General features: G+C 36.1%; 1 protein-coding gene across 10 annotated transcripts in view; it reads left to right on the plus strand.

Moving 5' to 3' along the window:
• Nucleotides 1-14,328, plus strand: part of THOC2 (THO complex subunit 2) — a 99,530-nt gene that overhangs the window by 47,314 nt on the left and 37,888 nt on the right. For all 10 annotated transcript variants that reach the window (XR_003003523.1, XM_024747099.1, XM_024747114.1 and 7 more), the window contains 4 exons: nucleotides 1,041-1,196; nucleotides 1,804-1,976; nucleotides 3,231-3,426; nucleotides 13,876-13,917. Coding sequence is in view for 9 of the 10 variants with exons in the window: in XM_024747099.1 (XP_024602867.1) it covers nucleotides 1,041-1,196; nucleotides 1,804-1,976; nucleotides 3,231-3,426; nucleotides 13,876-13,917 (567 nt within the window). In the remaining variant the exon portion in view is untranslated. The remainder of the gene's footprint in view (nucleotides 1-1,040; nucleotides 1,197-1,803; nucleotides 1,977-3,230; nucleotides 3,427-13,875; nucleotides 13,918-14,328) is intronic.

The raw sequence follows: 14,328 nt of genomic DNA on the forward strand, positions 1-14,328 counted from the left end.
GGGCAGGAATGCTTCTTTTATAGCTCACCATAGTGCCTAGCAAAAGCTACTAAGTAATGGTTTGTTGGTTATGTGTCTAGGTTATTTTATGAAATGTCCACATTAGCCATCTTCCACTCATACAAGATGGCTGAACTTGAGATACTTGATCCTTTGTTCATAATGGAGGGTCAACTATCCACATATTACCTTTTCTTTTGTAATAAACTAGAAACTAGTTTGTGACTTAAGTCAAATAGGTATCTAGAAAATGAAAAGTGAGATGTCAAGCTGTTCATAATTTTTTGACTTGAGATTTTTCATTTATTTTTTTACTTATTTTTTTATAGACATGGAAAGTTTATTTCTAGATCCCATGGAAATTTAATGGAGTTTGTAGAGTTTTTTTTTATATAACTAGAAGAAAATGTGTGTATTTTCTAAGCATGACAACAGAAGCAAGCAATAATAAAGGAAACCCATATAAATTATCAGGGCTGCTCTGAGAGCTATACCCATAAGTATAATCTTTTTCTTTTTTTGCAGGTTCTTATTATCTGTTTTATACATATTAGTGTATATATGTCAATCCCAAGAGATTTTTCATTTAGAGGAATCAACTTTGCCCCTTTATGTCAATCAGTAGTTTACCACTCCCAAATTGGATCCATATGTAGTACTTTATTTAATTTGGAGTTTGGCCTTTAAAGGGGAAATCTGTGATATTTTTAATGAAACAGGTACACATTTTCTTGGGTAAACTAATAAATTCAATGGTAAGCATCACTGTTGTAGTATTATATTAATTTAGGACCTCTGACAGGCAGAAGAGATGAAACTTTGAATTGCTACCTGAGTTTAAAAGGTGTACAAAATTCAGGTACTTAATCCTGTCAGGTTATATGAAAATAATGGAGAGAGACCTATTTAGAAGGGAAATTATGGTCATAAATAGGCCAGGCTTCTTATTTAGTTTTATCAATAGAGAGTAGATAGTGTTTGCATTTTGTATGTGCAAATAGTATTAGCTATTTTATGAAATTTTAATGAACCATTTTTAGCTTCTTCCAGCTGATAATTGCATTATGGATGAACACAAACGAGAAATTGTAGAAGCTAAGCAGATTGTTAGAAAACTTACAATGGTTGTACTGTCTTCCGATAAAATTGACGAGCGAGAGAAAGAAAAGGAAAAAGAAGAGGAGAAAGTGGAGAAGGTATATAGTTTATTCTGATAAAATTAACATTGTCTTCTGGATTTAGAATTATGAAATTTAACTTGTGATGGTTAATCAACTTATGGAAGGATAATTTCTTAGTTTTGATTGTGGTGAAACCTGGTTTTTGGAATACAAATTTGCAAAGGTGGTTTTGTTTTTAATCTGATTGGCACCTTCCCAAAAGAGGCTGCAATGTTTTTTCTTATATAAATTTCAGAGTGTATTCTAAATAAGATAACACACGTATTGACTATATTTGTGTTCTGTGTATTAATGTCTCTCCAGTCCTAAAGGGATTCTCAAAGATGAATGAATTCTAGTTCCCCGTGGCACAATAAAACATTAAGTAGGACCTAATTTAATTCCAAGTCTATAAACTGTCATGCTTTGGCTGCTAAATGAAAAAGCAGATCCTGTTGTTTTTTTCCAATCACTAAAAAATTTGATTGTACTTTCAGGAAAATACTGTTGCAGTTCCCATGAATGGCAGCTGTTGTTGACATACATTGTTGTATTGTTTGGCTTAATTTTTTAAATGAAATATATATAAAGATTTATTGGTGTCTGTATTCTGAGTATCTTTGCTGTAATTATTCCTTTTTAGCCACCTGACAACCAAAAACTTGGTTTGTTGGAAGCCTTGTTAAAGATCGGTGATTGGCAGCATGCACAGAACATTATGGATCAGATGCCTCCATACTATGCAGCTTCACATAAACTAATAGCCCTTGCTATTTGCAAGCTTATTCATATAACTATTGAGCCTCTCTACCGAAGGTATGTTTACTGTATGCTTTACTAATTGAGGTAGAAATAGTTTTGGACTACAAAAAAAAATCTGCATATTTATCTTGTCTCCTCAAACCAGGCATATATTTTAGTATGTTTTATCAGAAGATAAGAACTATTCACAGAGCATATCAGTTTGGCAGGTATTAATCAGTGACTTGTGTCCTATCATCTAGACCAGGTGTTGCAGAATTTGTGCTGCAGTGTTGTCTAAAAACTGTATGTTAGATTTCTAGGTTGGGTTTGCTCCGTTGAGAGTGAAAACTCCATTCTTCTGTTTTTGACTTTTCCTCCTCTCTTGGGGGGCAGAGAATTCCTAAGGTTTTTACTTAGTGTAATTTTCCTCTGTCCTGGGTTGAGTGGCTCTGAGTGAGGACTTTGCCTCTCTGCTTGCCTTATCTCTCCTGGCATATAGGCTGCTGTCCTGGAAATTGGTAGTGCAGCCTCTCTCATCATCCCATAGTTACTGTGTCGACCAGTCCGCTAGCCCTCAGCCTACTTGCAGGATACTTAGGAGCAGTACTGGCAGCAGCTCTGGCTTCAGCCCCACAGATCAGAGCCTGCCTCAAAAGCCCCAGCCTTGTGACTCGTGCATAGCTGCTGGCTGCTGCCTTCAGTGCCACCTGGGCTGTGGACCATGAAGGCTTCTTCTCAGAGAGTGACCCCTGTGACTCCACAGCGGGACACCTGCTCAGCAGGTGAGAACTCTGGGCATGCTGTCCTTTTTAGTGTGACACACCCTCTTTCATTATGCTGCTCACCTTCCCTACCACCACCTACCTCATATTCAGTCTAGGTAGTGGAAGCCAGATTGAGAAATGTTTATTAACTTGAATCAGTGTTGTTATATCCATATTTTTCTGTTTCATCTTTGTGTCTCTGAGGTCCATCCCTTGTTCCCCATTCCCATATCCAGATTCCTGATATTGGCCACATTTAACTAAAAACAAATTCATAAGATGTATGTTAAATGTTACTTGGAATCTGCATTTCTCTGATTCCCTTTTCTTATGCAGTTAATTTGAAACAGTCTCTTAAGCTCTGATTTTTTTTTTTCAAATGAGTATTGTTTTTGTCTTTTTCTACCAGTTAAATTCTTTGGTATAATGAAGTTAGGCACAGTTGAAATAGAGAAAGCAAATATAAGCAAGAAAAGTTTTACTTACTGATTAATATGATTGTGTTAACTTAAAATGGGGTATTGTATAGTTATATATATATAAATTTTCCTTCTTTTTGTAGAGTTGGCGTTCCTAAAGGTGCTAAAGGCTCACCTGTTAATGCTTTACAAAATAAGAGAGCACCAAAACAAGCAGAGAGCTTTGAAGATTTGAGGAGAGACGTCTTCAATATGTTCTGTTACCTTGGTCCTCACCTTTCTCATGATCCCATTTTATTCGCAAAAGTGGTGCGGATAGGCAAGTCATTTATGAAGGAGGTTAGTAAGATTTTTTTTCTTCCAAGCAGAAAACTAAACTATGGAATGAAACTGTTCTGAGTATATTCTCTAGAAATAAAAAGAAAGTAAACTTAAGAAAAGGTTATGTTGAGTAAGGTTTGGGGAAAGTCAGTTGTGTCCCAACTATTTATATATAAAAACTTAAATCCAGCCACATTATTAGTCAAGTCCTCCAGATAGGAAAATATGCTTTGGACGTGTGATTGCTTTTTGAATCCCCTTATAAATAGTGGTTAATTCAACATTCTTTCCTCTTGCTTTTCTTCTGCTCAGTTGTTTTCTTGGCTGCAGTTTTGAATCATTGCCATTATTTGTGCGAAGTCCCTTCAACCTCAGACTGTTCAGGATCCATTCGTTTATTTTTTTTAGTAAACTTTTTATTGAAATAAAACATAATGCAGAAGGCACACAAACCATAATTGTACAGCTCAGTGACATTTTCCAAACTAAGCACCCATGTATCTACCATGTAGATCAAGGAATAGAACAGTACTAGCACCCCAGAGTTTTCCTTAAATGCCCTTCTAATCACTACCCCAAGGGTAACTTTATGTTATTGTTTTTTTTATTGATGTATAGTTGATTTACAATATTGTGTTAGTTTCAGATGGAGCAAAGTGATTTGGCTCTATATATATATATTCTTTTTTTGGATTCTTTTCCATTATAGTTTATTACAAGATATTGAATATAGTTCCCTGTGCTATACAGTAAATCCTTACTGTTTGTCTATTTTATATATGGTAGTGTGCATCTGTTAATCCCATACTCCCAATTTATCCCTCCTCCCCCTTCCCCTTTGGTAACTATAAGTTTGTTTTCTATGCCTGTGAGTCTGTTTCTGTTTTGTAAATAAGTTCATTTGTATCATCTTTTTAGATTCCACATATAAGTGATATCATATAGTTGTCTTTCTCTGTCTTACTTCGCTTAGTATGGTAATCTCTGGGTCCATCCATGTTGCTGCAAATGGCATTATTTCATTCTTTTTTATGGCTGAGTGATATATTCCATTGTGTGTGTGTGTGTGTGTGTGTGTATATCTATATATACATATATAGATATATATATACACACACATATATATATCTATATAGATATATCTATATAGATACATACACATACACACACCACATCTTTTTTATCCATTCATCTGCTAATGGACACAGGTAGCTTCCATGTTTGGCTTATTATTTTTTAAAATTAGCTTCGAGTTATAATTTACATACAATAAACCTCATTTATTTTAAGTGTACAATTTGATGAGTTTTGACAGATGTATACAGTTGTGTGTCCACCACTGCAATCATGATATAGGATATTTTCATCATCCCAGCAAGTTCCCTCTTGCCCCTTTGCCATCAATTCCCTCCCTTCATTGCTGGTTCCTGGCAACCACTGGTAGGCTTTCTGTCACTGTGGTTTTGCTTTTTCTAGAACTTCACATAAATGGGATAGTATAGAATGTACTCTTTTTTTGTCTGATTTCTTCCATTTAATGCTTTTGAGAGTCATTTCAGTTGTTGCACATGTCAGTAGTTCTTTATTGCTGTGTAATATTTCATTATATAGATATAACAGTTTATCCATTCACCAGTTGATGGGCATTTGGGTTGTTTCTAGTTGGGGGCCATTATAAATAAAGCTGCTATGGATATTCTTGTACAAGTCTTTTTTTGGGGGGTGCATATGTTTTTGTTTCCCCAGGAATGGGATTGCTGGGCCATATGGGTAAGTGTATGTTTAACTTTTTGTCAAACTTTTCCAACATGTGTCTACCATTTTGCATTCCTGGGAGCAATGTATATGACTTCCATTTGCTCTACATCCTCATCAACACTTGGTGTTGTCAGTCTTTTAAATTTTAGTCACTCTGATGGGTGTGTAGTTCTATCTTTTGTGCTTTTAATTTACATTTCCCTGATGATCAGTGATGTTGAGCATCTTTTCATGCCCTTATTTGCCATTTGTAATCATCTTTGTTGAAATGTCTATTCAAATCTCTTGCTCATTTTAAATTCAGTTGTCTTTTATTCTCAGTCTGATTTGCCTTGTCATTTTGTTTACTGTCTTTTGAAAAGCAAAAATTTAAAATTTTGATCGATTCCAATTTAACAGCACTTCTCTTTTATAGTTTGCTCTTTGTGTTCTAAGAGATCTTTGCCTAACCAAGGTCTTAAAGCTGAAAAGAATACACAATTTCTTTTCAATTGTAAAGCAACGTAAGCAAAAGAATCTAGAAATCCTTACAAGCACAAATGCAGTTTTCTCCAGTGTTTGGCCATTGCACCTAATTTTAATTTTCGACTACAGTAACTATATAGAAAATTTAACAACTGTTGTGTATTAATCACTTGAGACCTGAGATGTTTGATTTGGCTTTAAATACTTAGCTGGTAGATAAATTTTTTTAATGTTAACAAATTTATATTGTGTAAAGGTATGCTGAAGAAATCTGCTAAGTAGTTCATTACTATACATAATATTTATTATATAGCATATATCCATATAAAAAAGAAGTATAACAGTGTTTCATTATCTTGATCCTTATCGTCTGAAAGGGATGTCATGTTAACTAGTACTTGTTTTTCCCATTGCATCGTATTGGGAAGCATGTGAAGTCAAATTTGTCCCATTACTGGTGATGTTAACATCGATCACTTGGTTAAGGTGATGGCTGCCAGGTTTCTCCAGTGTAGTTATTCTTTTTCTCTTTGTTGTTAATATGTATCCTGTGGGGAGATACTTTGAGACAATGTAAACAGCCTCTTTCTCATCTTACTTTTACCCACTAATGGTATTCTTTTTTTTTTATGCTATTCTTTTTCATTGAAAGTCTTAATGTTCAGATCTCTTGTTCTGAAATTCTTTCTTTGGCTACAAGTATCATAAACTTGTAAGCAGGAGACTGAACATCAAACTTGTAGAAGTCCCGTATATAGACATATGTATAAACATATACAGATACAATATTGTTATCAGGATACACAGGTGCTAAAGCTGTTTCTCTTCCACTCTGCCATCTCCATTGCAGCCCTCATTTATCTCTGTTCTATCAGAATTGTGTCTGGTGCCTGCCCCTAACTCTAGTCTCTATTTTTGCAGAGGTAGAAGGGCAGAAGGGAAGCAGAAAAAGTTTATTTTGATCCCAGTGTGGGAAGAAATCTGTCTTCTCTCATTGCTAAGGTTGTGGTAGGAAAAGTGAATCTTTCCAATGATCTGACTTAGAATTTTGGTTCATTGTTTTTACCCTAAAAACATTTCACTGTAACAAATCATTATGTGTTTATAGGTTTAAAAGGCTTATGTTGCCTAGCTAGGAATTTAACAGGAGTTTTTAAGATTGCTTCTAAAGGGGGAATATGACCTTAGTTCCAAATAATGTATTTACAATGAACAAACCTTTAACAAATCTCTCATTCATAAGCTTGAGGTTGCTTGTATATATAAATTATGCATATTAAAAAATAGCTTATGTTAGATATCACTTAACAGAATAGTCTTTTCAGCCTATAGTTATTTGAAATCATTTATGTCTCTGATTGTGTGTGTGTATGTGTATGTGGTTATGTATTTCTGAAATTTGAGGTATGTAGTATAGGACTATCTAGTACAGTGAACCTCAAACTTTACATGCATCAGGATCACCTGGGGGTCTTCTTAAAATACAGATTGTTGGGCTCCACCCTCAGTTTCTGATTCAGTAGGTCTGGGTGGGACCCGAGAATTTGCATTTCTAACATGTTTCCAGGTGCTACTGATCCAAAGAGCAAACTTTGAGAACTGTTGTTCTAGTATATTAACCAATTTTGGTCCTTATTTCAGGCTTAAAAGAGGGAGGTGGCTCTATAGAATATTTCTATATGAATGCACACGTTTTGGTATCTTTAAAATTTTCTTTAATTATAAAGCACAGCTTTAACATGCTCACCTGACATACTTAAATGTTTTTGATAGCACCTACACACATAAAGATGAATTCCTTGGTGCTTTTTTGCGTCCAGCTGATGTTAGTGGATTAAGTTGTTTCTGATAGTGATTACTAATACTGAGCGCTTACCCTGTGTCAGGCCCTATTTTAGTACCTTACATGCATCAGCTCATTTAATCTTTACCAAGCCTTTTGTGCTCTAGGTTAAGTAACTCGTCCCAGGTCACACAGCTAGTATGGGACAGATACGCAAGTTCAATCCAGGCAGTCTGGCTTCAGAGGCCAAGCTCAAAATCACCATGCCCTACTGCCTATACAAATGTAGTGTGTCTAAAATTGAAGAAATGATTGGTTGTCTAAGTTTTTCGATTCTTGAAATTCCTTGCTATTTTAAATTATATCTGTATCAGTGGTGTTTTATTTTATCTATCTCTGCAGTCTCTGTTTTCATCTCATTCTGTGTATCTCATATCCAAGCTTTTCTTGTCTTACTGAGTTCATAGTATTTTTTTCTATGACAATATGCAGATACTTTTGGAGAATCTGTCTGTCCTCTGTGTTCTACTTTCTTCCAGACTAAGTTCATTTGTCTTTTATATGATTTTTTTAGACTATTTATGTTTCCATAGTAGCCACAGCATTTCTTTTCATCTTAATATGGACAACTTCTTTTTGATACAGTGTGAGTGAATCCTCACACCCTTCCTACCTTATTTATGACCAGTCCTTCTCCCCTCAAGCTACAGTTTGAGTATTGGGTTCTCTTTTCAATCTTTTCTGTAGTCTGGAATAGGGGAGTGAATAAGCTCAGTGAGGCTGAGTATAGCCCCCAGTTTAGGGAACCTCTGCTTTGTCTTCTGAGATCCTGTTACCCATCCTATGCTAGGCATGCCCAACCAAGTGGGTATCCAACTCCCTTGGAGTTTGATTCTCTCATCCATCTGAGCACAGTTCCTTTGAGAGACAGCAAGCCTTAGTAGCCGGAGTCCTGCTGGGCTTCTACTCACAAGGGTTTTTCCTCAGGCTACTTATTTACCTTGCAGGCCACATTGCCTGAAGGATTTTGTTGACTTACCTTCCTTGCTCGATACTTCTGGGGATTGGGTTAAGGTCAGGCGCCATACCACACTGTCTGTAGTTCAGAATCTTATGTGTGTTTGTGTGTGCATCACCTTGAAGTTAATAGCATAATTTCCTCTTTTTTTGCTTGGTTGGTGGTGAATTTGGGAGATTAAAAACAAACAAATAGGAAGACGTACTTTGTTCATTGCATTAGGGATTGGGGGAGAGAAATTATGTGTTTATGCTTCACTCTGTCATCTTAATTCAGTTATCTCACTGTCTCTTTATATGGCTATTTCTTATGTTGGCCTTTGGTAAAGAGCCAAAGTGCACTAAATTGATTCACAGATAAAGCTTAGAGAAACCTAGAGTCAGAGGGTCAGGATATACCTTAGATTGGGTACTAGATGATATTCGGAATAGTTGTGATTATGATAATTGTGGTAATGTGGAAGAATGTCCTTATTCTTTTTTTTTTTAATTAATTTATTTTTGGCTGTGTTGGGTCTTCGCTGCTGCACGCGGGCTTTCTCTAGTTGTGGTGAGCAGGGGCTACTCTTGGTTGTGGTGTGCGGGCTTCTCATTGCGGTAGCTTCTCCTGTTGCGGAGCACGGGCTCTAGGCGCACGGGCTTCGGTACTTGTGGCTCGAGGGCTCTAGAGCACAGGCTCAGTAGTTGTGGCACACGGGCTTAGTTGCTCCATGGCATGTGGGATCTTCCTGGACCACGGCTCGAACCCCTGCATTGGCAGGCAGACTCTTAACCACTGCGCCACCAGGGAAGTCCCTGTCCTTATTCTTAGGAGATGCACACTGAATTTTTTTGAGATAAAGTATCATGTCTGCATTTTATTTGGTCAAGAAAAAAAGGCAAAATATTAATTGTTGAATCTACGTGGTAGATATATAGGTGTTTATGGATAAGTATACTATCCATTCAACTTTTATGTAAACTTGAAATTTTTCATAATAAAAATTTGGGTTCCTAGGGAGAGAATGTACCTTAATACCATTGATCCTGAAACTCTAGTTTATGAACCAGCTACTTTAGAATTTTGACTTGATGTTTGTTGGTTTTTGTTAGCTATTAGGGGAGGGAGAGCCTGTGATCCTGCTTCAGTCCATTTATTTCTTTTCAGAATTGAAGATCTAACTTGGTTGTGTGGGTTAGAGCTCAAAATTAATATTCCTTTTGGATGAAGGTATGGGAGTCAGTCAAGTACAGTGGAATTACACCATACCTGTGCTTAGTTTATGTGAATGTGGCCAGACTTGTTCCATCAAAATACTCAGTGTGTATGTCTAGGAGCAAGTGTGAAATTGGAGAAATTCTTTTCTTTCATTTTGGTTCAGTTTCTCAGGTGTCTTAGAGAGTATCTCACCACATTCAGTTAGTCTAGTTTTTAAACTGTGTTTTCGTGTGACATGGCCCCCTAAATGCAAGCCAGTCACTTTATTTCATGTTCACATCTCATGGTCACTTAGTGATTTCTCCTAATATTAGAGGGGAAAAACAGACTCTTGAGTTGGACTTATATGAAAGATAATGTGTCTGTATAATTTATAGATGATATAAGGGATTTTTGTAGGGTAATTGTGAGTATATGTAATTTTTACTTTATGTGTTGACTTTGGAACCTACCTTGCCCACAGATTCTTCATTTAAGGTTGTCCCCCAAACAGAGTAATTAAAGCATTAGAAATTGATAATTAGGTGAACTAGTTTCATCAGGATGAGCTGCTAGCTACTTGCTAGTAATGTGACCTTAAGCTGGTCACTTTTCTAAGCCAGAGATTCGTGGTAATAATATTTGGCTTATCTAGCTCCTGGGGTTGCAATATGGATCAAATGAGATACGTCTAAACATGAATTAGATACTAATAATTAGGTATTCAATTTTAGAGAGTTAAAAAAATAGTTGTCATGAATTTTTTAGATCATAATAAGTTATCACTTATGTAAGCTATCACTACACTAGCTTTTGATGATTTTTTAAAAAGCGTTAATAATATACTTTAATCTATTTCTGTCTTTAAATATAAGATGCCACTTTAAAGTAGCAGTTTCATTTCCCTCAAGAGTAGATTTGATTTTATGTAGGAATGCCTTTAGCTTCTTTACGTTGTAGTGATAGATGTTTTTTTCCCTCTCATTTTTGAAATTTGTTATAAATTAGTAACAAATCAAAGAATTATCAAATAAAGGAAATTTTTGTTGCTGGGGTTTCATGAGTGAACTAGTCAAGGGTAGTATGGACACATCTCTCCATTTTTAAAAAAAATACATCCTTATTGGAGTATAATTGCTTCACAATGCTGTGTTAGTTTCTGTTGTACAACAAAGTGAATCAGCCATATGCGTACATATATCCCCATATACCCTCCCTATCCCACCCTCTAGGTCGTCGAAAAGCACCGAGCTGATCTCCTTGTGCTGTGCTGCTGTTTCCCACTAGCTATCTATCTTACATTTGGTAGTGTATATATGTCGATGCTACTCTCACTTCGCCCCAGCTTTCCCCTCCCCGCTGTGTCCTCAAGTCCATTCTCTATGTGTATGTCTTTATTCCTGCCCTGCCACTAGGTTCATAAGTACCATTTTGTTTTTTTGGGGTTTTTTTAGATTTCATATATATGCGTTAGCATACGGTATTTGTTTTTCTCTTTCTGACTTCACTGTGTATGACAGACTCTAGGTCCATCCACCTCACTACAGATAACTCAATTTTGTTTCTTTTTATAGCTGAGTAATATTCCATTGTATATATATGCAGTTCCCATAACTTTTAACTTATAGGTTATATTTTCCTATTTCTAAGTTATTTTGATGGATCTTATTTAGACCCTAACAAAAAGATTCTTCTATTAGAGTAGTTTTAAGACATAAATGTGTAGTTCTTAGCCTATTATATGGCATGTAGTACTCAATGAATGATAGTTAATAAGGACGGTGACAGTAATGCCATAATTTACTTAGATGTAGTCTAAGTCACAAATTTAAATATTTTTCATTTTTTTCCCTTTTCAGTTTTTCCATGGATGTTGGTGGGGGGGATGGTTCAGGCAGTAATGTGAGCGATGGGGAACGGCAGATGAGGCTTCACTCGCTCGCCTGCTGCTCACCTCCTGCTGTGCGGCCCAGTTCCTAACAGGCCATGGACCGGTACTGGTCCTCGGCCTGGGGCTTGGGGACCCCTGCTCTAAAGTAGCATTTGAAACATTCATGGGTTAGAGGTACTAAAAACAGGACATTAGTAATAAAAAAGTAATTTATCTAGTTATATCTATGACTTACTCCAGCCTTTATTTCTCAGCTCTCCAAAAGCCCCTTCTTGATGAACCTGCTTTTTTTTTGGGGGGGGGGGGCAGTGCTCAGTAGTGTTATGCAGCCTTGTCAGCTGCTCTGTTGTTATAGGGCAAGATTGGAACCTGCTTGGGGTCATTTATAGCTGATGGTCTGTGTAGACATAATTGTGAGTGCTCAATTTTATTCAAACTTAAAATTCAGTTCCTAACAGTACATTGGTAAGTGTAGTCTTGATCTTAAAGAGATCCTGAAAGATCTCTCTTTTCTAGATTCTTACTGACAGATTCTTACTGATTTTCTAGATGGTTACTGACAAGTAGCCTTGTCAGTTCCTCAAAGATAGGAACTCTCTACTGTTCATCTTTGAATTCCCAGTGCCTGGCACATAGTAAACAAATGAACGAATGAATGAATGTCTTTTGTCCCTCCCCATCCTTTCTTTCTTCAACTTCTGCCTGGCCATTCAATAAAACTTCTGGTATTCTATTGTGGGAATGGAGAGTTTTGTATGTGCTCTGAATTAAAAAGCAAATTAAGTTAAACTAAATGAAAAAGCATCAGGGGAGTGGAATGTGTAAAGAAAATCACTTTTACATGTATGTACATCTTGTTTTTTTGTTGTTGTTCATCTTGGTTATAATTAGCCTTTGATAGAAACCTTTTCTTACTGCTCTTCTAGATAGTTTCCTTGTGCTTTCCATATTTCTTTCTCTCTTTCAAATTTTCCTGCTTGTGAAATCTAGAGAATTGACAAACAGACATTAGAAACTAATATAAGTATCTAGTAAGAGGAATTAGGACAGCTTAGTAACTAAGAAAATGTTTTATTTGTATGGAGAAAACTATTTATAGCTTTATTAGGTTCATTTGAATGATAGTATGCTAGCAAAGGAGTAGCTTAACTGCCTTTATCCCCAACACAATACCCTATAAACTGGATTCTTCCAATTATGACATACCGTTATTTCTGCCTCCCAGTGTACACACAGTATGCCACCAGAATTACCATCCCCTTCCAACAAAATAAAAGCAACTATATAGTTTGTTTTCTGCCAGGCCACTCCTTCATAACCTGACTCCTTATTTGCTGACCAGGATGTATGTTGACTTAATAATCGTTTCTGTGAAAGGGAACCATATCTTTTTAACCTGCCAGTTAAAAAAGTGTGACTCTGTATGCTTTCCCATCAAGGTAACATGGCTGTCCCTGAATTACTCTTATGTGAAAACATTGCACGGAAGTTAGACTTCCCTGTAGTAACACCCATTAACTTACTCAAGCATGAAAACATACATGCACAAAATATCCTTATCTACCAATAAGGTATGTTAGCTGCATATTAGCTTTTCCCTTTCTCATAGTTGGTATTGAGCTAAATACATTCCAGAAATCTAGATTGTCCTTGAGTATCAGTGCTTCACCTGTCCTTTTGGCCTTTGCGCACTCCCCCAACACTCCACCTGCCTATACACACACAAATGTTACTCACAATTTCATTTTGTATGTATAGACAGCATTGTCAAACATGGCACTTCAGCAGCCCACCTGCAAATCACTGATAAAATAATGACCCACGCTTTTTCATTCAGTCTGTCCAAGTTAGGAAGTGGTTGGTCTTTGTCAGCAATGGTATTAATATTTTGGGCCTATTTCTTAGGGCTTAAGTGGTGGTGAATTAAAACATAGCTTTGGATTTCTTTGGGTTTAATTTTTGTTGTCGTTGCTTTAGTGTTAGATTTTACCAATTCTGAGGGGGAAAACTAGAACATCTTGAAGGAGAAATGCAAATGCATTATAACTAAATTGTGCTGGCTACAATTTTATAATAAATACTCAGATCAGTTTTAGGATGCTTTGGTTTGTGATAATGAGGTTGAGAAAAGAATTGGCTTATAAAACTGGCATTTAAAGTTCATGAATGTCACAAATTATTTGGAGGTTAGAAATGTAGATGAGAATTTAAAATGTTAATTGGTAATACTGACTATGTAAAATCTACATGTGTGTAACAAGTAACGAAATAATTCACAACTACATGCAAGTTAATTTTTTTTCAAATTAGAAATGAAATTGTGACAGCATAATCTTAACCCTTTTGCATTTTATTTATAGTTTTTTTTAATTTTAGTTTCAGTCTGATGGAAGCAAACAAGAAGATAAAGAGAAGACGGTAAGAGACTAGAAAAATCCAATGTGTCTAATGTTTGTCTAGGTACAGCATACTGTAAATTTTACTGTGAACAAGCTTTAATCACCTATGTGAATAACTATTTTATACTTTACATGTTGAATGTAGCTTTTGGCATATCGTACAAAGTATCTTTTAAGATTGACAGCCTCCTGTTTTTGAGGATTACCATGTTGAGAAAGGAAAAGGGATAAAAAGTCCCTCATTCTTGCTACCCCTTTCCTTCCCTCACCTCATTTGCTTTCTTAGATGGAGAAACACAAATAACCATTGTGAAAAGTACAGTGATAGTGTGGGGAATTAGATATGGTGTGTTATTAAATCAAGGAATGGAAATTTTTCCAAAGCTTACATAAATTTGTTGGTGGGGGGGGGGGTTAAATACACTGTTTA

The sequence above is a fragment of the Neophocaena asiaeorientalis genome, unplaced genomic scaffold (genome assembly GCF_003031525.2).
Source record: "Neophocaena asiaeorientalis asiaeorientalis breed wild unplaced genomic scaffold, Neophocaena_asiaeorientalis_V1.1 scaffold492, whole genome shotgun sequence".
Taxonomy (NCBI): domain Eukaryota; kingdom Metazoa; phylum Chordata; class Mammalia; order Artiodactyla; family Phocoenidae; genus Neophocaena; species Neophocaena asiaeorientalis.